This window comes from Rhea pennata, chromosome 36, assembly GCF_028389875.1.
Source record: "Rhea pennata isolate bPtePen1 chromosome 36, bPtePen1.pri, whole genome shotgun sequence".
Taxonomy (NCBI): domain Eukaryota; kingdom Metazoa; phylum Chordata; class Aves; order Rheiformes; family Rheidae; genus Rhea; species Rhea pennata.
The window spans coordinates 354,376-379,341 of NC_084698.1; the positions used below are offsets into that span (position 1 = coordinate 354,376).

Consider the following 24,966-nt stretch of genomic DNA (forward strand, 5'->3'; position numbering starts at 1 on the left):
GAACGTGACCCCCCCCCTCCCCCAGTTACTGGGCGCACTGGGAACGTGACCCCCTCCCCCCGGTTACTGGGCACACTGGGAACGTGACCCCCTCCCCCAGTTACTGGGCGCACTGGGAACACGACCCCCCCCCCGGTTACTGGGCGCACTGGGAACGGGACCTCCCCCTCCCCGGTTACTGGGCGCACTGGGAACACGACCCCCCCCCCCGCCCGGTTACTGGGCGCACTGGGGCGGCGCGACGCGGCCTCGGAGCCGCTGTGAGGGGAGCGGGGAAGGGGGGCGGGGGGGGGGGATGGGCAGAGGCCGCGGCCGGTGCCGGGGCCCGGGCAGGCCCCGCCCCGGGGAGGGTCTCACCTGCGGCGGCGGCGGCGGCGCTGCGCGGGGCGGCGGCGGCAGGAGGAAGAGGAAGAAGAAGGGAGGAAGGCGGCGGGCCGCGACCCGGGGCCGGGACCCGGGGCCGAAGCCGGGGCCGGCGGCGGCGGCGGCGGCGCCCCGGGGATTTCCCAGTAATGCCACGCAAAATGGCGGCCACAACAAACCGCCGCCGCCGCCGCGCCTGCGCCTGCGCCCGCCCCGCCCAATCGGCGCCCGCCGCTCGCCGCGCCCCGCCCAATCGGCGCCCGCCCCGCCCAATCGGCGCCCGGCCCGAAGCGCGGGGGGGGGGGGGGGGGGTGTGTGTGTGGGGGGGGGGTGGCGCGAGCCCCGCCCCCTTCCTCTAGCGCGCAGGCGCGCTCCGCTCCCCTCCACCGACTCCTCCCCCACAAGCACACGCCCCTCCCCTGCGCTGACGTCACCAGCGCGCGCCGCTGATGGGAAAGGAGGAAGAAAGGGCGGTGGTTGGGGGGGGGGGGGGGGAATGGGCACGTGACGCCCCGCCCGGCGGCAGCGCGCATGCGCGGGTGGACGCGCAGGCTCCGCCCCCCCCGCCGGGGTGGTGCTTAAGGAGGACACGCCCCCTCCCATTGATGCTGGTGGCGGAGGGGGCGTGGCCACGCGTAGCCCCCGCCCCCCTCCCTCCCGAGCGGAACGCCCCCCCCCCCCCCCCGCCGGAGGAGGAGGGGGGCAATTAACCCCCCCCAGGCCCCAAATCTGCCCCCCCGGGGGGCAATTAACCCCCCAGGCCCCAAATCTGCCCCCCCCGGGGGGGGGGGGGGAATTAACCCCCCCAGCCCTAAATTTGCCCCCTGGGGGGGGGGCAATAAACACGCCCAGGCCCCAAATCTGCCCCCTGGGAGGGGGGGGCAATAACCCCCTGCACCTACCCTGGGGGTAAATACTCCCCAAATCTGCCCCCTCCCCGGGGGTAATAACCCCTCCCCCAAAATTATACATGGGGTAACTAATCCACCCCCCCAGCCCCCAATTTCCCCCCCCCCCCCGTCAGAGGGCAATAACCCCCCCCAACCTACCCTGGAGGGCAAACAACTGCCCCCCCAACCTCCAAATCTGCCCCAGAGGGGGTAATAACCCCCCCCCAATTATACATGGGGGTAATTAACTCACCCCCCCAACCTCCAAATCTGCCCCCCAGGGGGTAATAACCCCCCCCCCAATTATACATGGGGGTAATTAACTCACCCCCCCCCCAACCTCCAAATCTGCCCCCCAGGGGGTAATAATCCCCCCCCTCCCCGAGCCACGAGCCCCCCCCCCAGGTGCTTTTTTCTCTCTGTTTTTAATAAAAACCCGGCGCGGCACAAAAAAAAAGAAAAAAACCACCCAAAACGGCGAGATTTCGCCCCAAACCGAAGGGTCCAAAGCGCCGTCAGGGAGGGGGGAGGAGGAGGAGGAGGAAGGGGACGAAGATGGTGTCACTTCTGCTTCGGCGCCGGCCTGGGGATGGGGGGGGGGGACACGTGTCACCTCCGGTGGCCTTGGGGTGTCCCCATCCCTCCGTCACCCCCCCCACGTGTCACCTCTGGTGACACCAGAGGTGTCACCACATGTCCCCACCCCTCCATCACCCCCCCCCGTGTCACCTCCGGTGGCCTTGGGGTGTCCCCACCCCTCCGTCACCCCCCCCACGTGTCACCTCTGGTGACACCAGAGGTGTCACCGCATGTCCCCACCCCTCCATCACCCCCCCCGTGTCACCTCCGGTGGCCTTGGGGTGTCCCCACCCCTCCATCACCCCCCCGTGTCACCTCCGGTGGCCTTGGGGTGTCCCCTCCCCTCCATGCTTGTCCCTGTTGTGTCCCCTCACCCAAACGTCATCCGTCTGTGTCCCCAAGACAGACCAAGGTGTCCCCAAGACAGACCAAGGTGTCCCCACATCCCCCACACCGTCCCCGTTGTGTCTCCTCACCCTCATCGTGTCCCCAAGACAGACCAAGGTGTCCCCATGTCCCCTACGTCCATCCCTGTTGTGTCTCCTCACCCTCATCGTGTCCCTGAGGTCCCTCTTGTGTCCCCAAGACCAAGGTGTCCCCACGTCCCCCACACCGTCCCCGTTGTATCTCCTCACCCTCATCGTGTCCCTGAGGTCCCTCTTGTGTCCCCAAGACCAAGGTGTCCCCATGTCCCTCCCTGTTGTGTCTCCTCACCCTGATCGTGTCCCTGAGGTCCCTCTTGTGTCCCCCAAGACCAAGGTGTCCCCGTGTCCCCCACACCGTCCCCGTTGCGTCTCCTCACCCTCATCGTGTCCCCACGTCCCCCACACCGTCCCCGTTGTGTCTCCTCACCCTCATCGTGTCCCCAAGACAGACCAAGGTGTCCCCACGTCCCCTACGTCCATCCCTGTTGTGTCTCCTCACCCTGACCGTGTTCCTGAGGTCCCTCTTGTGTCCCCAAGACCAAAGTGTCCCCACGTCCCCCACACCGTCCCCGTTGTGTCTCCTCACCCTGATCATGTCCCCAAGACAGACCAAGGTGTCCCCATGTCCCCTACGTCCATCCCTGTTGTGTCTCCTCACCCTGACCGTGTCCCTGAGGTCCCTCTTGTGTCCCCAAGACCAAGGTGTCCCCATGTCCCCTACGTCCATCCCTGTTGTGTCTCCTCACCCTCATCGTGTCCCTGAGGTCCCTCTTGTGTCCCCAAGAGGGACCAAGGTGTCCCCACGTCCCCCACACCGTCCCCGTTGTGTCTCCTCACCCTCATCGTGTCCCCAAGACCAAGGTGTCCCCACGTCCCCCACACCGTCCCCGTTGTGTCTCCTCACCCTGATCGTGTCCCTGAGGTCCCTCTTGTGTCCCCCAAGACCAAGGTGTCCCCACGTCCCCCACACTGTCCCCGTTGTGTCTCCTCACCCTGATCGTGTCCCTGAGGTCCCTCTTGTGTCCCCCAAGACCAAGGTGTCCCCGTGTCCCCCACACCGTCCCCGTTGTATCTCCTCACCCTCATCGTGTCCCCAAGACAGACCAAGGTGTCCCCACGTCCCCAAGACCGTCCCCGTCCCCTCTCCTCACCTCCGATGCTTCCCCAACGTCCCCCAGGCGCCCCGTGGCCACCAGCACCAACGCCCGTCCCCTCCCGGAGGTCTCCAGCGCCACTCCCAAGGCCCGCTCCAGCCCTCCCTCTAGCTCCCAGTAGCTCCCAGTAGCTCCCAGTGGCACCTGTAGACGCCCACCACCACGGCGTGGTCGCGCTCGTAGGGCTCCAGCGTGAGCTGCTCCTGGGGCTTCATGTTCTCCTGCTGCATCTTCTTCACCTCGGAGGCGAAAACGGCCTCGGGCGCCGCCGTCGAGTCGATGCAGTTGGCCTGGGGGGGCGGAAAAAAAGGGGGCAAAACGGGGTAAAATCCCCCAAAATGAGGCAAACGAGGATTGGGGTGGCAAAATTCCCCCCGAACTGGGGAGTCCTGGGGTGAAAATAACCAAAAATGGGGAGTTTTGGGGGTAGGAATGGGGATTGGGGGGGGGTGTAAAATCCCACCTCCCAAACTGGGGAGTTCTGGGGTGAAAATAACCAAAAATGGGGAGTTCTGGGGTAGGAATGGGGATTGGGGTGGCAAAATTCCCCCCAAACTGGGAAGTCCTGGGGTGAAAATAACCAAAAATGGGGAGTTTTGGGGGTAGGAATGGGGATTGGGGGGGGGGGGGGGGCAAAATCCCCCCAAACTGGGGAGTCCTGGGGTGAAAATAACCAAAAATGGGGAGTTTTGGGGGTAGGAATGGGGATGGGGGGGGTGTAAAATCCCCCCCAAACTGGGGAGTTCTGGGGTGAAAATAACCAAAAATGGGGAGTTTTGGGGTAGGAATGGGGATTGGGGGGGGGGGTGTAAAATCCCACCTCCCAAACTGGGGAGTCCTGGGGTGAAAATAACCAAAAATGGGGAGTTCTGGGGTAGGAATGGGGATTGGGGGGTGTAAAATCCCCCCCAAAATGGGGAGTTCTGGGGTGAAAATAACCAAAAATGGGGAGTTTTGGGGGTAGGAATGGGGATTGGGGGGTGTAAAATCCCCCCCAAACTGGGGAGTCCTGGGGTGAAAATAACCAAAAATGGGGAGTTTTGGGGGTAGGAATGGGGATTGGGGGGTGTAAAATCCCCCCAAAATGGGGAGTTCTGGGGTGAAAATAACCAAAAATGGGGAGTTTTGGGGGTAGGAATGGGGATTGGGGGGTGTAAAATCCCCCCCAAAATGGGGAGTTCTGGGGTGAAAATAACCAAAAATGGGGAGTTTTGGGGGTAGGAATGGGGATGAGGGGGTGTAAAATCCCCCCCCAAATGGGGAGTTCTGGGGTGAAAATAACCAAAAATGGGGAGTTTTGGGGTAGGAATGGGGATTGGGGAGGGAGGGGGTAAAATCCCCTGAAAATGGGGAGTCCTGGGGTGAAAATAACCAAAAATGGGGAGTTTTGGGGTAGGAATGGGGATGGGGGGGGTAAAATGCCCCCCAAAATGGGGAGTCCTGGGGTGAAAATAACCAAAAATGGGGATTTTTGGGGTGAAACCCCCCAAAACAAGGAGTCACAGGGCAGGAATAGGGGCTGGGGGGGGGGAATCCCCCCCCCGCCCCCAGGCTGTACTCTGGCACTACTGGTTCTTACTGGGCCTTTACTGGTTGCTACTGGGGAGCCCTGTGCTGTTATTCGTCACTACTGGGAGCCCCTACATTGTTACTGGTTGCTACTGGGCTGCCCTTAGGGTGTTACTGGTCATTACTGGGAGACTCTGGGAACCCCTGGGCTGTCACTGGTTGTCACTGGTCATTACTGGACTCTCTCCAGGCTGTTACTGGTTATTACTGGGGGCCCTGGGCTTTTCCTGTGAGCCCTTAGGCTCTTACTGGTCACTACTGGACTGTCTGTATGGTGTTACTGGTCATTACTGGGAGGCCCTGAGCTGTTACTGGTTGTTACCAGCTATTCCTGGCCTGTCACTGGCCATCACTGTCCTGTTACTGGTCCTTACTGGTTGCCACTTCCTTTTTGCTTGGGCTGTTACTGGTTGTCACCGGCACTTACTGGTCTCTAGTGGTTATCACTGCTGTCTTACTGGTTTGCTATTAGATGCCACTGGTCTGTTACTGGTGCTAACCAGTGCTGCCACCTCATCAGCAGTCGCTACCAGTTGTCATCGTCCTGTTACTGGTTGTTACTGTTCTGTTACTGGTTCTCACTGGTCCATTACTGCCTGATCAGTGGTTGTCCCTGACCCATTACTGGTCATTGCTGGTTGTCACCGGACCATTGCTGGTTGTCACTGGTCCATTGCTGGTTGTCACTGGTTGTCATTGGCCCATTTTTGGTTATTGTTGGTCAATAACTGGTCATTACTGGTGGTCGCCAGCCAATAACTGGTCATTACTGGTGGTCACCGGCCCATCAGTGGTCGGCGACCAGCCCTTGCTCGTTACCTTGATGGAGATAACGAAGTGGCCGCCGTTGCGCAGGAAGTTGTGGGCGTTGAGGGCCACGATGCGCGACTGGTCAGGCTGCGCCACGTCCGCGAAGATCACGTCCACCATGCCTGGGCACCACGGGACGGGTGACGGTGGTGGTGGCTGGAGGGGCACCTGGGACCTCCCCAAAACCCACCACCACCACACTCAAACCCCCCCGAGATGTCTCCAAACCCTTTCCTGGACCCTCCTCCCACCCCAAAAGAACCTCTCTGTGGTCTCCAAAACACCCTCTGATGCCCAAACCACCAGCAGAAACTTCTCAAGACACCGAGAAGCATCTAAGTCGCTCCTGGAACCTTCTCCAAAGCTGCCTTAAGACTCCAAATCTTCATCCTAAACCCTCCTGTAGCCCCTCAAAACCCCAAACACCCAACTGGACCTCCATAAACTTCTCCAACGTGCACTGAGACGCCTCCCAAACCCACCACCTGCATCTTCAAGATGTCCCCAGGACCTCCTAAATCCTCTCCTAGTGGCATTGGGACCCCAGGACACCTCTCCAGGACCCCCCAAACTTAACACTAAACCCACCTTAGGTCTTCCTCCGCTCCCTGAAACCCCACCAGAAACCTCTCCCAGATGCACCGAGAGACCCCCCCAGATCCACCACTTGCATCTCCACGGTGCCCTCAGAACCCCCAAAACCTCTCCTAGACCCCCAACCCCTTCCCTAAATCCCCCTCTAGATCCCCCCAAACTCCAGAACAACTCTTAGGATCCCCCCCCAGAACCTCTCCAGTTGCCACAAGATGCCCCCAGACCTCCCACCTGCACTTCCAGGATGCCCCCAGGACCTCCAAAATCCTCTCCTAGACAAACTGGGACCCCCAAGACACCTCTCTAGGAACTTCAAAACCACCCCAAACTCACCTCCGGTTCCCCCAGCCCCGAAGCCACCACCAGAAACCACTCCCAGGTGCACCGAGATGCCTCCAAACCCACCACCTGCACCTCTAAGATGCCCCCAGGACCTCCAAAATCCTCTCCTGGAGGCACTAAGACCCCCCCAAATATCTCTGTAGGACCTCCTCCCCTCCACCCCCAAACCCCTGAAGACCCCCCCGCCCCCCCCCCAAACGTGGACCCCCCACGGCCAGGCTCACCGATGAGCATGCGGTACTTGTGGGGGTGCCGGGCGTCCTCGATGACGGGGATGACGTTGGTGCGTTTCTTGGCCACGTTGATGAGGTCGCGGCCGGAGCGATGGGAGAACTCGACGGCGTAAACCAGTCCCTCCTTGGGGTGGGGTGGGGACAGGGGACGGGAAGGTCAGCCCCACCTTGCGGGGACATCCCTCAGGGGTCCCCGAGCTCGAGCGTCACCCCCTTGGGGACACGGTGGCCGTGCCCAGTGGGGACAGCGTGAAGAGGGGGAACGTGGATTTGCTCCCTGTGGGCGACAACGTTGGGGCAAAACCATCTCTGGGGACACCAACCTGCCACCCGCCAGGACAACCTCAGGATCTCCAAGTTCCTCCTGTCCCCAGATGCTACCGGGATGGCCCCAAGGTGGTCACGACCCTCTCGCCACGTCCTCTCACCCCAAAGCGACGTCCCCAAGGGACGCACAATCCCGCCCCGGCGTCCTCTCACCTCCAGCAGGCCACGGTGATGTCCTCCAAAGGCATCACGCCGTGCAGATGTCCCCAAGGGGATCATCACACCCCGTCCCCAAGTGTCCTCAACCTTGGGACACCACTAAGACGTCCCCACGGCAGGGGGATCACAACCCGTCCCCTCGCTCGGGTCTCCGCAGCGACGTCCCCCAAGGAGACCCCATGCTTGCGTCCCCTTGCCCCGGGATGTCACGAAGATGTCCCCAAGGAGATCGCAACTCCGTCCCCACGTTGCCTTGCCCCGGGGACACCACGCCGACGTCCCCAAGGAGATCGCAATCCTGTCCCCCCCCCCAAGTCCGGCGAGGGGTCCTTACCGGTCCCACGATGTCGGACACGTGGGACACGGTCGTCCCCGAGGCGGCACCCAGATAGAGGACCTTCGTCCCCGGGCGGATGTGGATCTGGTCGATGCCCCCCAAGATGGCGGCTGCCAGTTTGGAGCGGAAGGGGTTCCAGGCGCGGTACTCCACCTTGGTGTCACCGTCCTGGGGACAGGGGACAACCCCGAGACTCGTCACCCTCACCGGTGACGGCCCCGGGATCTGTCACCCCTAGCGGTGACGCTCCCGAGACCTTCCAGCGCCCCCAGTTTGGAGTCTGAGAAGGTCCACGTGTTGCTACTCCACCTTGGCGTCACCGCCCTGGGGACAAGTGACACCCAAGGACCTGTCATCCCCGGTGATGACACCTTCAGAAGGTGTCACTGCTGGTGGTGCCACCCCTAGGACCTTCGCACCACCCAGTGTCCCCAGTTTGGAGACACCAAGAAGTCCAGGTGTCAATCAACCTCGGTGTCACCAGCCTGGGGACACCTCAAGGACCCGTCACCCGTGGTGGTGGCACCTTCAGAAGTTGTCCCCCCCCCCCGCTGGTGACACCCCCAGGACCTTCACACCGCCCAGTGCCACCTCTCAGTGCCCCCAGTTTGGGGACCGAGAAGGTCCAGGTGTCAATCAACCTCGGTGTCACCAGCCTGGGGACACCCCAAGGACTCGTCGTCCCTGGTATCTCCCAGAGCTTCCAGTTTCCCCCAGTGCCACCTCCTTGTTTCTCCCAGTGTCCCCCCAGTCACGACCAGTTGCCCCCCAGTGTCCTCCAAGTTCTCCCCACTTTTTTCCAGATGCCTTCCAGTCCCTCTTGGCTCCTCCCAGTTGTCCCCAAGTCCCTCCCAGTTCCTCCCCAAGTCCTCCCCCAGTGCCTCCCAGTAGGCCCAGTTCCCCTCAGTGCCTCCTACACTTACACAAATACTTCCCAGTTGCCCCCAGTGCCCTCCCAGTTGCCTCCAATCCCTCCCAGCTGCCCCTACTGCCCTCCAGGTGCCTCTCAGCACCCTCCCAGTAACCCCCAGTCCCTCCCCAGTGCCTAACCAGTTGCCTCCACTCCTCTCCCGATGCCTTCCAGTAGCCTCCAGTGCCTTCCCAAGTCTCTCCTACACTTCCCAGGTGCCCCCCAATGGCCTCCCAGTGCCTCTCAGCACCCTCCCAGTAACCCCCAGTCCCTCCCCAGTGCCTAACCAGTTGCTTCCACTCCTCCACCAATGCCTTCCAGTAGCCTCCAGTGCCCTCCCAAGTCTCTCCTACGCTTCCCAGGTGCCCCCAACGGCCTCCCAGTGCCTCCCAGCACCCTCCCAGTAACCCCCAGTCCCTCCCCAGTGTCTAACCAGTTGCCTCCACTCCTCTCCCGATGCCTTCCAGTAGCCTCCAGTGCCCTCCCAAGTCTCTCCTACGCTTCCCAGGTGCCCCCAACGGCCTCCCAGTGCCTCCCAGCACCCTCCCAGTAACCCCCAGTCCCTCCCCAGTGCCTAACCAGTTGCCTCCACTCCTCCACCAATGTCTTCCAGTAGCCTCCAGTGCCCTCCCAAGTCTCTCCTACGCTTCCCAGGTGCCCCCAGTGGCCTCCCAGTGCCTCTCAGCACCCTCCCAGTAACCCCCAGTCCCTCCCCAGTGTCTAACCAGTTGCCTCCACTCCTCCACCAATGCCTTCCAGTAGCCTCCAGTGCCCTCCCAAGTCTCTCCTATGCTTCCCAGGTGCCCCCAGTGGCCTCCCAGTGCCTCCCAGCATCCTCCCAGTTGCCTCCAATCCCTCCCAGCTGCCCCTACTGCCCTCCAGGTGCCTCCCAGCACCCTCCCAGTAACCCCCAGTCCCTCACCAGTTGCCTCCACTCCTCCCCCGATGCCTTCCAGTAGCCTCCAGTGCCCTCCCAAGTCTCTCCTACGCTTCCCAGGTGCCCCCAGTGGCCTCCCAGTGCCTCCCAGCACCCTCCCAGTTGTCCCCAGTGCCTCCCAGTTGCCCCCAATCCCTCCCGACTGCCCCTACTGCCCTCCAGGTGCCTCCCAGAACCCTCCCAGTAACCCCCAGTCCCTCACCAGTTGCCTCCAGTCCTCCCCCGATGCCTTCCAGTAGCCTCCAGTGCCCTCCCAAGTCTCTCCTACGCTTCCCAGGTGCCCCCAACGGCCTCCCAGTGCCTCCCAGCACCCTCCCAGTTGTCCCCAGTGCCTCCCAGTTGCTCCCAGTGCCTCCCAGTTGCCCCCCACCTCCACGGAGATCCTCTTCTCGCCGTAGACGGACTCGCCGGGCACCATGTTGCGGGTGACCAGAGCGTCCTCCTTCCCCCGGCAGATGAAGACCCCTGGGAGGAGACGGGGTCGGGGGGACGCAGCTGCCCCACGGCGCCCCACAACTGCCCCACGGAGCCCCCCCAGCTGCCCCACGGAGCCCCACAACTGCCCCCAGACCTCTCTAACCGACCCACGGCGCCCCACAACTGCCCCCAGACCTCTCTAGCTGACCCACGGCGCCCCACAACTGCCCCCAGACCTCTCTAGCTGACCCACGGCGCCCCACAACTGCCCCCAGACCTCTCTAACTGACCCACGGCGCCCCACAACTGACCCCAGACCTCTCTAGCTGACCCACGGCGCTCCACAACTGACCCCAGACCTCTCTAGCTGCCCCACGGTGCCCCACAACTGACCCCAGACCTCTCTAATTGACCCACGGCGCTCCACAACTGACCCCAGACCTCTCCAACTGCCCCACGGCACCTCCCCAACTGACCCCAGACCTCTCTAACTGATCCACGGCGCCCCACAACTGACCCCAGACCTCTCTAGCTGACCCACGGTGCCCCACAACTGCCCCACGGCACCTCCCCAACTGCACCCAGACCTCTCTAACTGCCCCACGGTACCCCCCAACTGCATTCAGACCTCTCTAACTGTCCCACGGTGCCCCACAACTGCCCCACGGTACCCCACAACTGCACCCAGATCTCTCTAACTGCCCCATGGTGCCCCCCAACTGCCCCCAGACCTCTCTAACTGACCCACGGTGCCCCACAACTGCCCCCAGACCTCTCTAACTGACCCACGGCGCCCCCCAACTGCCCCCAGACCTTTCTAACTGACCCACGGAGCCCCACAACTGCCCCCAGACCTCTCTAACTGACCCACGGCGCCCCACAAATGACCCCAGACCTCTCTAACTGACCCACGGCACCCCACAACTGACCCCAGACCTCTCTAACTGACCCACGGAGCCCCACAACTGCCCCCAGTCCTCTCTAATTGACCCACGGCACCCCACAACTGACCCCAGATCTCTCTAACTGACCCACAGTGCCCCATAACTGACCCCAGACCTCTCCAACTGACCCACAGTGCCCCCCCAACTGTCCCCAGACCTCCCCAGCTGACCCACGGCACCCCACAACTGACCCCAGACCTCTCTAACTGACCCACAGTGCCCCATAACTGACCCCAGACCTCTCCAACTGACCCACAGTGCCCCCCCAACTGTCCCCAGACCTCCCCAGCTGACCCACGGTGCCCCACAACTGACCCCAGACCTCCCCAGCTAACGCATGGCGCCCCACAACTGACCCCAGACCTCTCCAACTGACCCACGGCGCCCCACAACTGACCCCAGACCTCTCCAACTGACCCACGGCGCCCCACAACTGACCCCAGACCTCTCTAACTGCCCCACGCCCCCCCCCAGCTGCTCCTGATCCCCCCAACTGCCTCCAGGCCACCCCAAAATGCCCCATTTACCCCCCACACGTGCTGCCAGCCCTTCCCACCCCCCACCCCGTCCCGGACGCCTGGGCCCCCGGTACCTTCATGCCGATGAGGCTCCACCGTCACCTTCTTGCCGCCCTTGAAGCCGCCGCGGCCGCCTCCGCCGCGACCCCCCCGGCCCCCCCGGCCGGGGCCTCCTCTTCCTCGGCCGCCACCGAAACCGCCACGGCCGCCCCCGCCGGGGGACTTGAAACCGCCACCTGCGGGGGCCGGGCAGCGGCGTTAACGAGGCCCCGCCTGGCGGTGGGGACTGGGAGGACTGGGAAGGAGCAGGGGAGCCACTGGGCGGACTGGGAAAGGGACTGGGCAGACTAGAAAGGGACCCAGAGCCCTACTGGGCAGATTGAGAGACATACTGGGCAGACTGGGAGGAGACTGGGTGGACATTGGGAGTGACTAGGCAGACTAGAAGGGCACCCAGAGCCTCACTGGGCAGACTGGGAGAGCTACTGGGCAGTCTGGGCGCAGACTGAGGGGAACCAGGCAGACTGGGAGGGGGAACCCAGACTCCCACTGTGCAGACTGGGAGAGCTACTGGGCAGACTGGGAGGGGATTGAGATGGAGTGGGCAGATTGGGAAGACATCCAGAGCCTCAATGGGTAGACTGGGTGGGGGGACTGGGAGAGACTGGGCAGACTGGCAGGGGATGGGAGAGCTACTGGGCAGAACGGGAACAGACAACGAAGCAATAGGAGCGCCCAGGGAAGCAACTGGGTAAACTGGGAGGGGACGGAAAGCAACTGGGAGGAGGCGGGGGAAGTACTGAGCAGACTGGGAAGGGATGGGAGAGCTACTGGCGCACTGGGAAGAGACTGGGGAGCCACTGGGCAGACCGGGAGGGGACTGGGACACAATGGGAATGCACAGGGAAGCAACTGGATGTGCTGGGAGGGGTTGGGAGAGCTACTGGGCAGACTGGGAAGGACTAAAGAACAAGCTGGACAGACTGGAAAGTGCCCACAGAGCAATGGGAGCGCACAGGGAAGCAACTGGACGGACTGGGAGGGGGCAGAGGAGCAGCTGGGTACACTGGGATGAATGCGGAGAGGAACTGGGTAGACTGGGGAGCTACTGCGTGCACTGAGACAGCACTGGGAAGCAATGGGAAGGGATGGGCGAGCTACTGGGCAGACTGGGAAGGGGCGCAGAGTCCCATTGGGTGGACTGGAACAGGCCCCAGCGCCCCACTGGGCATACTGGGCACACTGGGCCAGGGTGGGAGCTTCCTCCCTGGCCCTGGCATCCCCAGAGCTGCTAAGATTGGTCATACTGGGAGCACTGGTCATACTGGGAGGGGGCGGCACTCACCTCGGCCCCCTCGGAAGCCGCCGCGTCCCCTCCGGTCCCCGAAGCCTCCGCGGCCCCCCCGGGGGCTAAAACCTGCCAGAGGCGGGCGCTCAAACTGGGGCAACTGGGAGCACTGGGCTGGTGCCCCAGTCCTCTCCCAGTCCACCTAGTCCCCTCCCAGTTGCTCTAATTTCCCTCCCAGTCTCCTCCTGCCTCCCAGTATCCCCTCCCATCCCAAACCACCTCCAGTTCGCTCCCAGTCTGCCCAGTTCCCTCCCAGTTGCTCTAGTTCCTTTACTGCCTCCCAGTATTACTCCCAATATTCCCAATCGCTCCCAGTTTGTTCCCAGTATGCCTAGTAGTTCCCAGTCCTTCCCAGTATTTCAAGTGCCCCAGTGTCTCCCAGTTCCCCCTAGTCCATTCCTACCTCTCCCAGTTTCCCCCTTAGCCCTCTCCTGCAGCGCCCAGTGTCTCCAGTCCTCTCCCAGTGCCCCCCAGCCCCCTCCCAGTGTTCCCAGTTTCCTCCTAGTGTCTCCCAGCTCCCTCCCAGTGCCCCCAGTTCCCTCACAGTATCTCCCAGCTCCCTCCCAGTGCCCCCAGTTCCCTCACAGTATCTCCCAGCTCCCTCCCAGTGCCCCCAGTTCTCTCACAGTATCTCCCAGCTCCCTCCCAGTGCCCCCAGTTCCCTCACAGTATCTCCCAGCTCCCTCCCAGTGCCCCCAGTTCCCTCACAGTATCTCCCAGCTCTCTCCCAGTGCCCCCAGTTCCCTCACAGTATCTCCCAGCTCCCTCCCAGTGCCCCCAGTTCTCTCACAGTATCTCCCAGCTCCCTCCCAGTGCCCCCAGTTCTCTCACAGTACCTCCCAGCTCCCTCCCAGTGCCCCCAGTTCTCTCCCAGTATCTCCCAGCTCCCTCCCAGTGCCCCCAGTTCCCTCACAGTATCTCCCAGCTCCCTCCCAGTGCCCCCAGTTCTCTCACAGTACCTCCCAGCTCCCTCCCAGTGCCCCCAGTTCTCTCACAGTATCTCCCAGCTCCCTCCCAGCACCCCATAGCCCCTCACAGTGCACCCAGTTCCCTCCCAGCTCCCTCCAGTCCCTCCTAGCATCTCCCAATGCACCCTAGTTGCTTCCCAGTATTTCCCAGTTCCCTCCCACTGCTCCCTAATCCTGGTCTAGGTTCTCCAAATACCTCCGGTGCTTCCCAGTTCTCTCCCAGTACCCCCTCGTTCCCTCCCAGTACCTCCCATTTCCCTCCCAGTGCCCCCTCGTTCCCTCCTAGTGCCTCCCAGTTCCCTCCCAGTGCCCCTCCCGTTCCCTCCTAGTGCCTCCCAGTTCCCTCCCAGTGCCCCTCCCGTTCCCTCCCAGGGCTCCTCAGCATCTGCAAACACCTCCAGGTCCTTCCAGTCTCTCCCAGTTCCCCCCAGTAACCTCCCAGTCTCTCTCAGTCCCCCGAGCTCCCTCCTAGTCCCTGCTGGCTCCCTCCCAGTTGCCCCTATTTCCCCCTAATCGTCTCCCAGTCCCCCCCCCCGCTCCCTCCCAGTTGCCCCCAGGAGCCTCCCAGTTCCTCCCCAGAGCCCTCCAGTTCATTCCCAGTTGCCCCCAGCTCCCTCCCAGCTGCTTCCAGTCCCCCCAGCTCCCTCCCAAGTGCCCTCAGTCGCCTCCCAGTGCTCTCCAGTTCACTCCCAGTTGCCCCCAGCTCCCTCCCAGGTGCCTCCAGTCCCCCCAGCTCCCTCTCAGGTGCCCTCAGTAGCCTCCCAGTGCCCTCCAGTTCACTCCCAGTTGCCCCCAGCTCCCTCCCAGGTGCCTCCAGTCCCCCCAGCTCCCTCCCAGGTGCCCCCAGGAGCCTCCCAGTGCCCTCCAGTTCATTCTCGGTTGCCCCCAGCTCCCTCCCAGCTGCTTCCAGTCCCCCCAGCTCCCTCCCAGCTGCCTCCAGTAGCCTCCCACTGCTCTCCAGTTCACTCCCAGTTGCCCCAAGGTGCCTCCAGTCCCCCCAGCTCCCTCCCAGTTGCTCTCAGTAGCCTCCCAGTGCCCTCCAGTTCACTTCCAGTTGCCCCCAGATGCCTCCAGTGCCCTCCAGTTTAATCCCAGTTGTCCCCAGCTCCCTCCCAGTTGCCCTCAGTAGCCTCCCAGTTCCTTCCCAGTGCCCTCCAGTTCACTCCCAGCCCCATCCCTGCATTCCCAATTCCCCCAGTCGCTCCCAGTCCCTCCCAGTTGCCCCCACACCACCCACCGGGCCGCATCCCGCCGCCGCTGCTCCACGCGAGCGGTTCGCGCATGCGCCGGAACCGGAAAAGCCCGCGCGGCGCTGACGTCACCGCGCAGCTCCTCCGGGGAGGGATTCGCGCATGCGCCGAGACGCTCGCGACGCCGCGGCGGGGCCGGGCGGAAGTGCCCACACCGGGGGGGGGAGGGGAGGGGAAGGCCCCAAACCACCCCGAAAAGGCCCCAAATCGCCCCCAGCACCCCCCACACTGGGCGAATTGGAATCAGGGGGCGTTTGGGGGGCGGGAGTGGGGGTCCTGGGAGGGGGTGGGGCAGGAACGGGGGATTTGGGGGCGCTGGGGGGTGTTTTGGGGCAGGAATGGGGGATTTGGGGGTTTAGGAGGTGTTTTGGGGGCAGGAATGGGGGATTTGGGGTGCTGGGAGGTGTTTGGGGACAGGAATGGGGGATTTGGGGTCGCTGGGAGGTGTTTTGGGGCAGGAATGGGGGATTTGGGGTGCTGGGAGGTGTTTGGGGACAGGAATGGGGGATTTGGGGGCGCTGGGGGGTGTTTTAGGGCAGGATTGGGGGATTTGGGGGCGCTGGGAGGTATTTTGGGGCAGGAATGGGGGATTTGGGGTGCTGGGAGGTGTTTTGGGGGCAGGAATGGGGGATTTGGGGGCGCTGGGGGGTGTTTTGGGGGCAGGATTGGGGGATTTGGGGGCGCTGGGAGGTGTTTTGGGGTCAGGAATGGGGGATTTGGGGGTGCTGGGAGGTGTTTTGGGGGCAGGAACGGGGGATTTGGGGGCGCTGGGGGGTGTTTTAGGGCAGGATTGGGGGATTTGGGGGTGCTGGGAGGTGTTTTTGGGGCAGGAATAGGGGATTTGGGGGTGCTGGGAGGTGTTTTGGGTTCAGGAATGGGGGATTTGGGGGCGCTGGGAGGTGTTTTGGGGCAGGAATAGGGGATTTGGGGGCGCTGGGAGGTGTTTTGGGGCAGGATTGGGGGATTTTGGAATCTGAGTAAGTCCTTTGGGTAGTTTTGGGGTAGAGATGGGGGATCTGGCGGGTACTGGAAGGAATTTTGGGGGTAGAAATGCGGGATTTTTTGGGGGGTAGAAATGCGGGATTTGGGGGTTCTCCCGGTGGGACACGTGCAGCTTCTTCGCCGCCATTTTCTCCCTGGCGCCACTCCGTCCTCCCGCCTCCTCTCTATGGCCGCCGCAATCCTCCCCGCCGCTGAGGCCGCTCTAGCCGCCTCGTCTCAGTGGCTCCGCCCGCCCATTGCAGCTGCGTACCGCGTCACTTCCTGCGCCGCTCTGCGCTGTCTCTGCAGGCGTCTCGCTGGTTCCGGTGTGAGGGCGGCGGCGGTGAAAGTCACTTTGAGGAAGCGGCGCGACTCGGTGAGGGGGGAGGGGGGAACTGGGAGCACTGGGAGGGAACTGGGAGCACTGGGAGGGCTTTGGGGGGGACTGGGAGCACTGGAAGACGGGGTTACTGGGAGCACTGGGAAATGGCGGGACTGAGAGGCGGGGGGGTGCTGGGAAATGGGGGAACTGGGGTTACTGGGAGCACTGGGGGGCACTGGGAGAGGGGGATCCAGGGTTACTGGGAGCACTGGGATGGGGGTCGAGGAGCCAGGGTTACTGGGAACACTGGGAGAGGGGGATCCCGGATTACTGGGAGCACTGTAGTGGGGGGGAGGAGCCAGGGTTACTGGGAGACCTGGGAGGGGGGGAGGAGCCAGGGTTACTGGGAGCACTGGGAGAAGTGTGTGGGGGGAGCCGGGGTTACTGGGGGCACTGGGAGAAGGGGGGGGAGCCAGGGTTACTGGGAGCACTGGGAGAAGCGGGGGGGGGGAGCCGGGGTTACTGGGGGCACTGGGAGAAGGCGGGGCACCAGGGTTACTGGGAGCACTGGGAGAGGAGTAGCGAGCATTACTGGGAGGGGAGCCAGGCTTACTGGGAGCACTGGGGTAGGGGGAGGCAGGGTTACTGGGAGGATACTGGGAGCACTGGGAGAAACGAGGGGGGGTAGTCGGGGTTACTGGGAGGATACTGGGAGCACTGGGAGCTCCCCTCGGCCTGCTCCAGCCTTGCCAGGCACCTTCGTTAGCCCTGGCCATTAACGAGCCCCCATAAACGAGCCCCCATTAACGAGCCCCCACTAGTTACCGTCGTTAGTGAACCGTGTTAACGACGTCCCCCACTAATGAGCCGCTTGCTAATGAATCCTCTTAACGAGCCTCTAGGCTAATTAACCCTGCTAATGAGCCCTGCACTAATGAACTCTGTTAACGAGGCCTTGCTAACGTCCCCTACTAATGAACCTCATTAACGGTCCCTATTACTGAACCCCCTTAATTAACTTGCTTTAATGAACCCCACTCTAATGCCCCCTGCTAACAACCCCCATTAACGAGCTCTCTTGCTAACGAATACTGCTAATTACCTGCCATTGTTAACGAGCTGTGTGCTAACGAACCTCCTCATTAAGGAGCCCTACTAACCCCCAACCCCCCCCCCCCCCCCCATTAACGAACCCCTGGCTAATGAGCGCCCCCCCACCACCACCCCCTTCGGACTGCTAATTAACCCCAAGCGCTAACGAGCTCCGCAGCTAACGATGGCCGACGACATCGAGGCGAAGCTGCGGCGTTACCGCACGGCGCCGTTCGACAGCCGCTTCCCCAACCAGAACCAGACCAAGAACTGCTGGCAGAACTACCTGGGTAGGGACGCCTGGGCCCCTCGGACGCCTGGGCCCCTCGCCCGGACGCCTGGGCCCCTTCCCGTGGCCATGGGGCGGAGGGGTTTCGGGGGAGGTCCCGGACGCCTGGGCCCGCTGGGGGGGGGGTTGATCCTTGGGTGCCGCTTGCTCGGCCGGAGGGAGCGCGACAGCGGTAGGGACGCCTGGGCCCCCTCGCCCGGACGCCTGGGCCCCTCGGACGCCTGGGCCCCTCGCCCGGACGCCTGGGCCCCTTCCCGTGGCCATGGGGCGGAGGGGTTTGGGGGAGGTCCCGGACGCCTGGGCCCGCTGGGGGAGGGTTGATCCTTGGGTGCCGCTCGCTCGGCCGGAGGGAGCGCGACGGCGGTAGGGACGCCTGGGCCCCCTCGCCCGGATGCCTGGGCCCCTCGGACGCCTGGGCCCCTCGCCCGGACGCCTGGGCCCCTTCCCGTGGCCATGGGGCGGAGGGGTTTCGGGGGAGGTCCCGGACGCCTGGGCCCGCTGGGGGAGGGTTGATCCTTGGGTGCCGCTTGCTCGGCCGGAGGGAGCGCGACGGCGGTAGGGACGCCTGGGCCCCTCGGACGCCTGGGCCCCCTCGCCCGGACGCCTGGGCCCCTTCCCGTGCCATGGGGTGGAGGGGTTTGGGGGAGGTCCCGGACGCCTGGGCCCGCTGGGGGGGGGGTTGATCCTTGGGTGCCGCTCGCTCGGCCGGAGGGAGCGCGACGGCGGTAGGGACGCCTGGGCCCCCTCGCCCGGACGCCTGGGCCCCTCGGACGCCTGGGCCCCCTCGCCCGGACGCCTGGGCCCCTTCCCGTGGCCATGGGGCGGAGGGGTTTCGGGGGAGGTCCCGGACGCCTGGGCCCGCTGGGGGGGGGGTTGATCCTTGGGTGCCGCTCGCTCGGCCGGAGGGAGCGCGACGGTGGTAGGGACGCCTGGGCCCCCTCGCCCGGACGCCTGGGCCCCTCGGACGCCTGGGCCCCCTCGCCCGGACGCCTGGGCCCCTCAAGATGCCCCTCTGTCCCGTCCCGTCCCCCCCAGATTTCCACCGCTGCCAGAAGGCGATGGCGGCCAAGGGGGCGGACGCCGGCCCCTGCCAGTGGTACTACCGCGTCTACAAGTCCCTGTGTCCCACCTCCTGGGTGAGTGTCCGGCGCCGGCGTCCTCGGCGTCCCCTGGGGTGGCACCGGGGCGTCCTCGGGTCCCCTGTGGTGGTAGCTATGGGTCCCCTGTGGTGGCACCAGGGTGTCCTTGGTGCCTTCAGGTCCCATGTGGTGGCATCTATGGGTCCCCTGTGGTGGCAACGGGGTGTCCTCAGTGCCCTTGGGTCTCCTGTGGTGGCATCTATGGGTCCCGTGTGGTGGCACCGTGGTGTTCTCGGTGCCCTCGGTGTCCCCTGGGGTGGCACCGGGGCGTCCTCGGGTCTCCTGTGGTGGCAGCTATGGGTCCCCTGTGGTGGCACCGGGGTGTCCTCAGTGCCCTCGGGTGCCTTGTGGTGACATCTATGGGTCCCCTGTGGTGGCACCAGGGTGTCCTCAGTGCCTTCAGGCCCCCTGTGGTGGCATCTATGGGTCCCCTGTGGTGGCACCGTGGTGTCCTCAGCACCCTTGGGTCCCCTGGGGTGGCATCTATGGGTCCCCTGTGGTGGCACCAGGGTGTCCTCAGTGCCTTCAGGCCCCCTGTGGTGGCATCTATGGGTCCCCTGTGGTGGCACCGTGGTGTCCTCAGCACCCTTGGGTCCCCTGGGGTGGCAACTATGGGTCTCCTGTGGTGGCAACAGGGTGTCCTCGGTGCCCTTGTGTCCCCTGTGGTGGCACCGGGGTGTCCTCGGCACCCTTGGGTCCCCTGGGGTGGCAGCGGGGCGCCCTTGTGTCCCTTGTGGTGGCAACTATGGGTCTCCTGTGGTGGCACCAGGGTGTCCTCGGTGCCCTTGTGTCCCCTGTGGTGGCAACTATGGGTCCCCTGTGGTGGCACCAGGGTGTCCTCGGCACCCTTGGGTCCCCTGTGGTGGCAACTATGGGTCTCCTGTGGTGGCACCAGGGTGTCCTCAGTGCCTTCAGGCCCCCTGTGGTGGCATCTATGGGTCCCCTGTGGTGGCACCGGGGTGTCCTCGGCACCCTTGGGTCCCCTGTGGTGGCAACTATGGGTCTCCTGTGGGGGCACCAGGGTGTCCTCGGTGCCCTTGTGTCCCCTGTGGTGGCACCGGGGTGTCCTCGGTGCCCTCAGGTCCCTTGTGGTGACATCTATGGGTCCCCTGTGGTGGCACCGTGGTGTCCTCGGCGCCCTTGGGTCCCCTGGGGTGGCAGCGGGGCGCCCTTGTGTCCCCTGTGGTGGCAACTATGGGTCTCCTGTGGTGGCACCAGGGTGTCCTCGGTGCCCTTGTGTCCCCTGTGGTGGCATCTATGGGTCCCCTGTGGTGGCACCGGGGTGTCCTCGGCGTCCTCAGGTCCCCTGTGGTGGCACCAGGGTGTCCTCGGTGCCCTTGTGTCCCTTGTGGTGACATCTATGGGTCCCCTGTGGTGGCACCAGGGTGTCCTTGGTGCCTTCAGGTCCCTTGTGGTGGCATCTATGGTCCCCTGTGGTGGCAACGGGGTGTCCTCAGTGCCCTCGGGTCCCTTGTGGTGGCATCTATGGGTCCCGTGTGGTGGCACCGTGGTGTTCTCGGTGCCCTCGGTGTCCCCTGGGGTGGCACCGGGGCGTCCTTGGGTCTCCTGTGGTGGCAGCTATGGGTCCCCTGTGGTGGCACCGGGGTGTCCTCAGTGCCCTCGGGTGCCTTGTGGTGACATCTATGGGTCCCGTGTGGTTGCACCGTGGTGTCCTCGGCACCCTCGGGTCTCCTGTGGTGGCATCTATGGGTCCCCTGTGGTGGCACCAGGGTGTCCTCGGTGCCCTCGGGTCCCCTATGGTGGCATCTATGGGTCCCCTGTGGTGGCACCAGGGTGTCCTCGGTGCCTTCAGGCCCCCTATGGTGGCATCTATGGGTCCCCTGTGGTGGCACCGGGGTGTCCTCAGTGCCCTTGGGTCCCTTGTGGTGGCATCTATGGGTCCCCTGTGGTGGTACTAGGGTGTCCTCGGTGCCCTTGGGTCCCCTGTGGTGGCATCTATGGGTCCCCTGTGCTGGCACCGGGGTGTCCTCGGTGCCCTCGGGTCCCCTGTGGTGGCACCTATGGGTCCCTGCGGCGTCATTGGGGTCCTTCCCCATGGAAGGGTCGTCATAGCATCCCCAGTGCCCCCCGTGGTGTCACAGTGGTGTCCCCAGGGCCCTCAGGTCCCCCATGGTGTCACCATGGCGTCTCCACTGCCACCGCGGCGTGGCTGTAGTGTCCCCACTGTCCCCAAGTCCCCCGTGATGCCACCGCAGCCCTCAGCGTCCCCACAGAGTCCCCAGTGTCCTTGGGTCCCCCACAGCGTCCCCATGGTGCCCCTACGTCCCTCGTGGTGTCACCGTGGTGTCCCCACAGCATGTCCCCCGTGGCATCACTGTGGTCCCCGTGACCCACGTGACGTCACTGCGTCTCTCACGACGTCACCGCGTTCTCCGCGGTGTCACCACGAGACCCGTGAGCTCTTCGCAGTCTCCACATCCTCCGTGGTGTCACCGTGGCCCCCCCCCCATGACATCACCGTAGTCCTTGGGCCCCTCTTGGTGTCCCCCGTGGTGTCACCACGTCCCTCCTGATGTCACCGAGCTCTTTGTGCTCCCCATGATGTCACTGCGTCCCCTGGGGCATCGTGGTTGTCCTTGTCGTCACCATGTGCCCCACGATCTCACCACAATCCTTGTCTCCTCGTGGTGTCACCACAGTCCTTGTGACCCTCTTGGTGTCCACTGCGGAGTCATTGTGTCCCTCATGATGTCACCACGGTCCTTGTGACCCTCTTGGTGTCCCCCATGGTGTCATTGTGTCCCTCACGATGTCACTGTGGCCCTTGTGACCCTCTTGGTGTCCCCCATGGTGTCATTGTGTCCCTCATGATGTCACCACGGTACCTGTGACCCTCTTGGTGCCCCCCATGGTGTCATTGTGTCCCTCACGATGTCACTACGGTCCTTGTGACCCTCTTGGTGTCCCCGCTGATGTCACTGCATCCCTTATGATGTCACCATGGTACCTGTGACCCTCTTGGTGTCCCCCATGGTGTTATTGTGTCGCTCATGACATCACTGTGGCCCTTGTGACCCTCTTGGTGTCCCCCATGGTGTCATTGTGTCCCTCACGATGTCACTATGGTCCTTGTGACCCTCTTGGTGTCCCCCATGGTGTCATTGTGTCCCTCACGATGTCACTACGGTCCTTGTGACCCTCTTGGTGTCCCCGCTGATGTCACTGCATCCCTCATGATGTCACCACGGTGCCTGTGAGCCTCTTGGTGTCCCCCATGGTGTCATTGTGTCGCTCACGATGTCACTGTGGCCCTTGTGATCCTCTTGGTGTCCCCCATGGTGTCATTGTGTCACTCACGATGTCACCACGGTCCTTGTGACCCTCTTGGTGTCCCCCATGGTGTCATTGTGTCACTCATGACATCAGTGTGGCCCTTGTGACCCTCTTGGTGTCCCCCATGGTGTCATTGTGTCCCTCACGATGTCACCACGGTCCTTGTGACCCTCTTGGTGTCCCCCATAGTGTCACCATGCCCCCATGAGGTCACCGCGGTCCTCGTGACCCTCACGGTGCCGCCCGGGCCGTCGCCACGGCCCCCGTGACGTCACCGTGTCACCCCGCAGGTGACAACGTGGGACGAGTACCGCGAGGAGGGGACCTTCCCCGGCAAGATCTGAGCGGCCCCGGCCCCGGGGTGTCGCGGCGAGTGACAGAGGCGTCACCGGGAGGTGACGTGGGCGTCACCGGGCCCCAGAGCGGGGTGACACGGGTGTCACTGGGTGGGGAGGGGACGCAGCCGTCACCGGGGGTGGTGACGCCGCTAATAAAGGGTTAAACTGGTCCCGGTCTCCGTTTAGGACCTGCCCCCTGGATGCCTGGGTCTCCTTGTGGGGGGGGGGGGGCGGAGCCATGACAGACTCTTGTGGGTGGAGCCAGAAGCTTTATTAAAACAGTCCTTGGGGGAAAGCGGGGGCAGCTCCCTCTGCCCGGACGCCTGGGCCCTTGGGGTGCTCTGTGGGGCTGGTCCTGGACACTTGGCCCCTTGGGGTGCTCCATGGGACCTGTCCCACCACCCACATGGACACCTGGGTCCTTGGGGTGCTCCATGGGACCTGTCCCACCATCCATGTGGACACCTGGGCCCTTGGGGTGCTCTGTGGGTCTGGTCCTGGACACTTGGCCCCTTGGGGTGCTCCATGGGACCTGTCCCACCACCCACCTGGACACGTGGCCCCTTGGGGTGCTCCATGGGACCTGTTCCACCACCTGCATGGACACCTGGGTCCTTGGGGTGCTCCATGGGACCTGTCCCACCATCCATGTGGACACCTGGGTCCTTGGGGTGCTCCATGGGACCTGTCCCACCACCCACGCGGACATCTGTGCTCTTGGGGTGCTCTATGGGGCTGGTCCTGGACACTTGCCCCCTTGGGGTGCTCCATGGGACCTGTCCCACCACCCATGTGGACACCTGGGTCCTCGGGGTGCCCTATGGGGCTGGTCCTGGACACTTGCCCCCTTGGGGTGCTCCATGGGACCTGTCCCACCATCCATGTGGACACCTGGGTCCTCGGGGTGCTCTATGGGGCTGGTCCTGGACACTTGGCCCCTTGGGGTGCTCCATGGGACCTGTCCCACCATCCATGTGGACACCTGGGTCCTCGGGGTGCTCTATGGGGCTGGTCCTGGACACTTGGCCCCTTGGGGTGCTCCATGGGACCTGTCCCACCATCCATGTGGACACCTGGGTCCTCGGGGTGCTCTATGGGGCTGGTCCTGGACACTTGGCCCCTTGGGGTGCTCCATGGGACCTGTCCCACCATCCATGTGGACACCTGGGTCCTCGGGGTGCTCTATGGGGCTGGTCCTGGACACTTGGCCCCTTGGGGTGCTCCATGGGACCTGTCCCACCACCCATGTGGACACCTGGGTCCTCAGGGTGCTCTATGGGGCTGGTCCTGGACACTTGGCCCCTTGGGGTGCTCCATGGGACCTGTCCCACCACCCACGTGGACATCTGGGTCCCCCTGGAGCACCCTATGGGGCCCACGTTTCCCCTTCCCTCCCCACCACCCGGACACCTGGGTCCTCCCGCCCCAGAGCACCCTATGGGGCCCACGTTCCCCCTCGCTCCCCACCACCCGGACGCCTGGGTCCTCCTGCCCCACCCGGAGCACCCTATGGGGCCCACGTCCCCCCACCCTCCCCCCCGACCGGCTCCGTTTCCGCCCGCCCCGCGCTCCGTCTAGGTGGCCGAGGGGCAGCGCCGGGGGGCGACTTTGGCGAGGGGGGCGGCGACGCAGCGCCGGCGCCCGGCCCGCGCCCCACACGTCGTCCCCGGGGGGCAGGCGGCCGCCTCGCACCTCGGCCCGGCCGGCGGCTCGCAGCGGCAACGCTCCCGGCAGCCCGGCTCCAGCGCCCAGGTGCCCGGCTGTGGGGTCAAGGAGGGGGACACGGAGGGGGGGGGGGGGGAGGGGGGTCAGGGCGGCTTCCGTCTTTCCGTCCGTCCGTCCGTCCTCTTCTCCAGCCCTTCCCCTCCCCCACCCATCCATCTTTCACTCCGGGGGCTTTCGTCCGTCTGTCCCGAACGGTTTCTCCATCCGTCGCTCTGTCTGCCCAAACACGCGTCCGTCCAGCCCTGTCTCCATCCATCCATCCATCCATCCATCCATCTCCATCCAGCCAGCCCTGTCTCCATCCATCCATCCATCCATCCATCCATCCCTGTCTCCATCCATCCCTGTCTCCATCCATCCCTGTCTCCATCCATCCATCTCCATCCATCCATCCCTGTCTGCATCCATCCATGTCTCCGTCCATCCATCCCTCCCTGTTTCCATGTATCCATCTCCATCCATCCACGTCTCCATCTCCATTCATCCATCTGTCTCCATCCATCCATGTCTCCATCCATCTCTGTCTCCATCCATCTATCCATGTCTCCATCCATCCACCCCATCCATCCATGCCCATCCATCCATGTCTCCATCCATGTCTCTATCCATCCATCCCTGTCTCCATCTATCCCTGTCTCCATCCATCCACATCTCCATCCATCCACGTCTCCATCCATCCGTCCATCCATGTCTCCATCCGTCCATCTCCATC

General features: G+C 64.0%; 2 protein-coding genes across 3 annotated transcripts; one reads left to right on the forward strand and one right to left on the reverse strand.

The window, feature by feature from the left end:
• Positions 1-1,659: 1,659 nt before the first annotated feature.
• FBL (fibrillarin) lies at positions 1,660-15,115 on the reverse strand. The gene is made up of 9 exons (XM_062598732.1): positions 15,062-15,115; positions 12,854-12,925; positions 11,583-11,744; positions 10,000-10,094; positions 7,780-7,950; positions 6,951-7,083; positions 5,800-5,912; positions 3,556-3,701; positions 1,660-1,836 (listed from the first exon to the last, which is right to left on the reverse strand). Exons 1-9 carry the CDS (start codon positions 15,105-15,107, stop codon positions 1,815-1,817), a joined length of 960 nt encoding a protein of 319 aa, XP_062454716.1. The 5' UTR covers positions 15,108-15,115; the 3' UTR covers positions 1,660-1,814.
• A 1,205-nt stretch (positions 15,116-16,320) lies between these two features.
• LOC134152971 (cytochrome c oxidase subunit 6B1) lies at positions 16,321-22,698 on the forward strand. 2 transcript variants are annotated; one of them, XM_062598742.1, is made up of 4 exons: positions 16,321-16,431; positions 17,648-17,759; positions 18,794-18,894; positions 22,482-22,698. In XM_062598742.1, exons 2-4 carry the CDS (start codon positions 17,654-17,656, stop codon positions 22,533-22,535), a joined length of 261 nt encoding a protein of 86 aa, XP_062454726.1. In that variant the 5' UTR covers positions 16,321-16,431; positions 17,648-17,653; the 3' UTR covers positions 22,536-22,698. The 2 variants fall into 2 exon arrangements, with proteins under 2 accessions (XP_062454726.1, XP_062454727.1); XM_062598743.1 differs by having other exon boundaries at positions 16,344-16,431; positions 17,630-17,759.
• Positions 22,699-24,966: the final 2,268 nt, after the last annotated feature.

Excerpts from the sequence above, each read along its gene's own strand:
- FBL (XM_062598732.1), bottom strand. The coding sequence starts at position 15,107 with ATGCGCGAACCGCTCGCGTGGAGCAGCGGCGGCGGGATGCGGCCCG. Across the intron at positions 11,745-12,853 it reads CGGCTTCCGAGGGGGCCGAG|GTGGCGGTTTCAAGTCCCCC; the intron begins GTGAGTGCCGCC and ends CGGCCCCCGCAG. Across the intron at positions 5,913-6,950 it reads CAAGTACCGCATGCTCATCG|GCATGGTGGACGTGATCTTC; the intron begins GTGAGCCTGGCC and ends CGTGGTGCCCAG.
- LOC134152971 (XM_062598742.1), top strand. The coding sequence starts at position 17,654 with ATGGCCGACGACATCGAGGCGAAGCTGCGGCGTTACCGCACGGCGCCG. Across the intron at positions 17,760-18,793 it reads CTGCTGGCAGAACTACCTGG|ATTTCCACCGCTGCCAGAAG; the intron begins GTAGGGACGCCT and ends CGTCCCCCCCAG. Across the intron at positions 18,895-22,481 it reads CCCTGTGTCCCACCTCCTGG|GTGACAACGTGGGACGAGTA; the intron begins GTGAGTGTCCGG and ends GTCACCCCGCAG.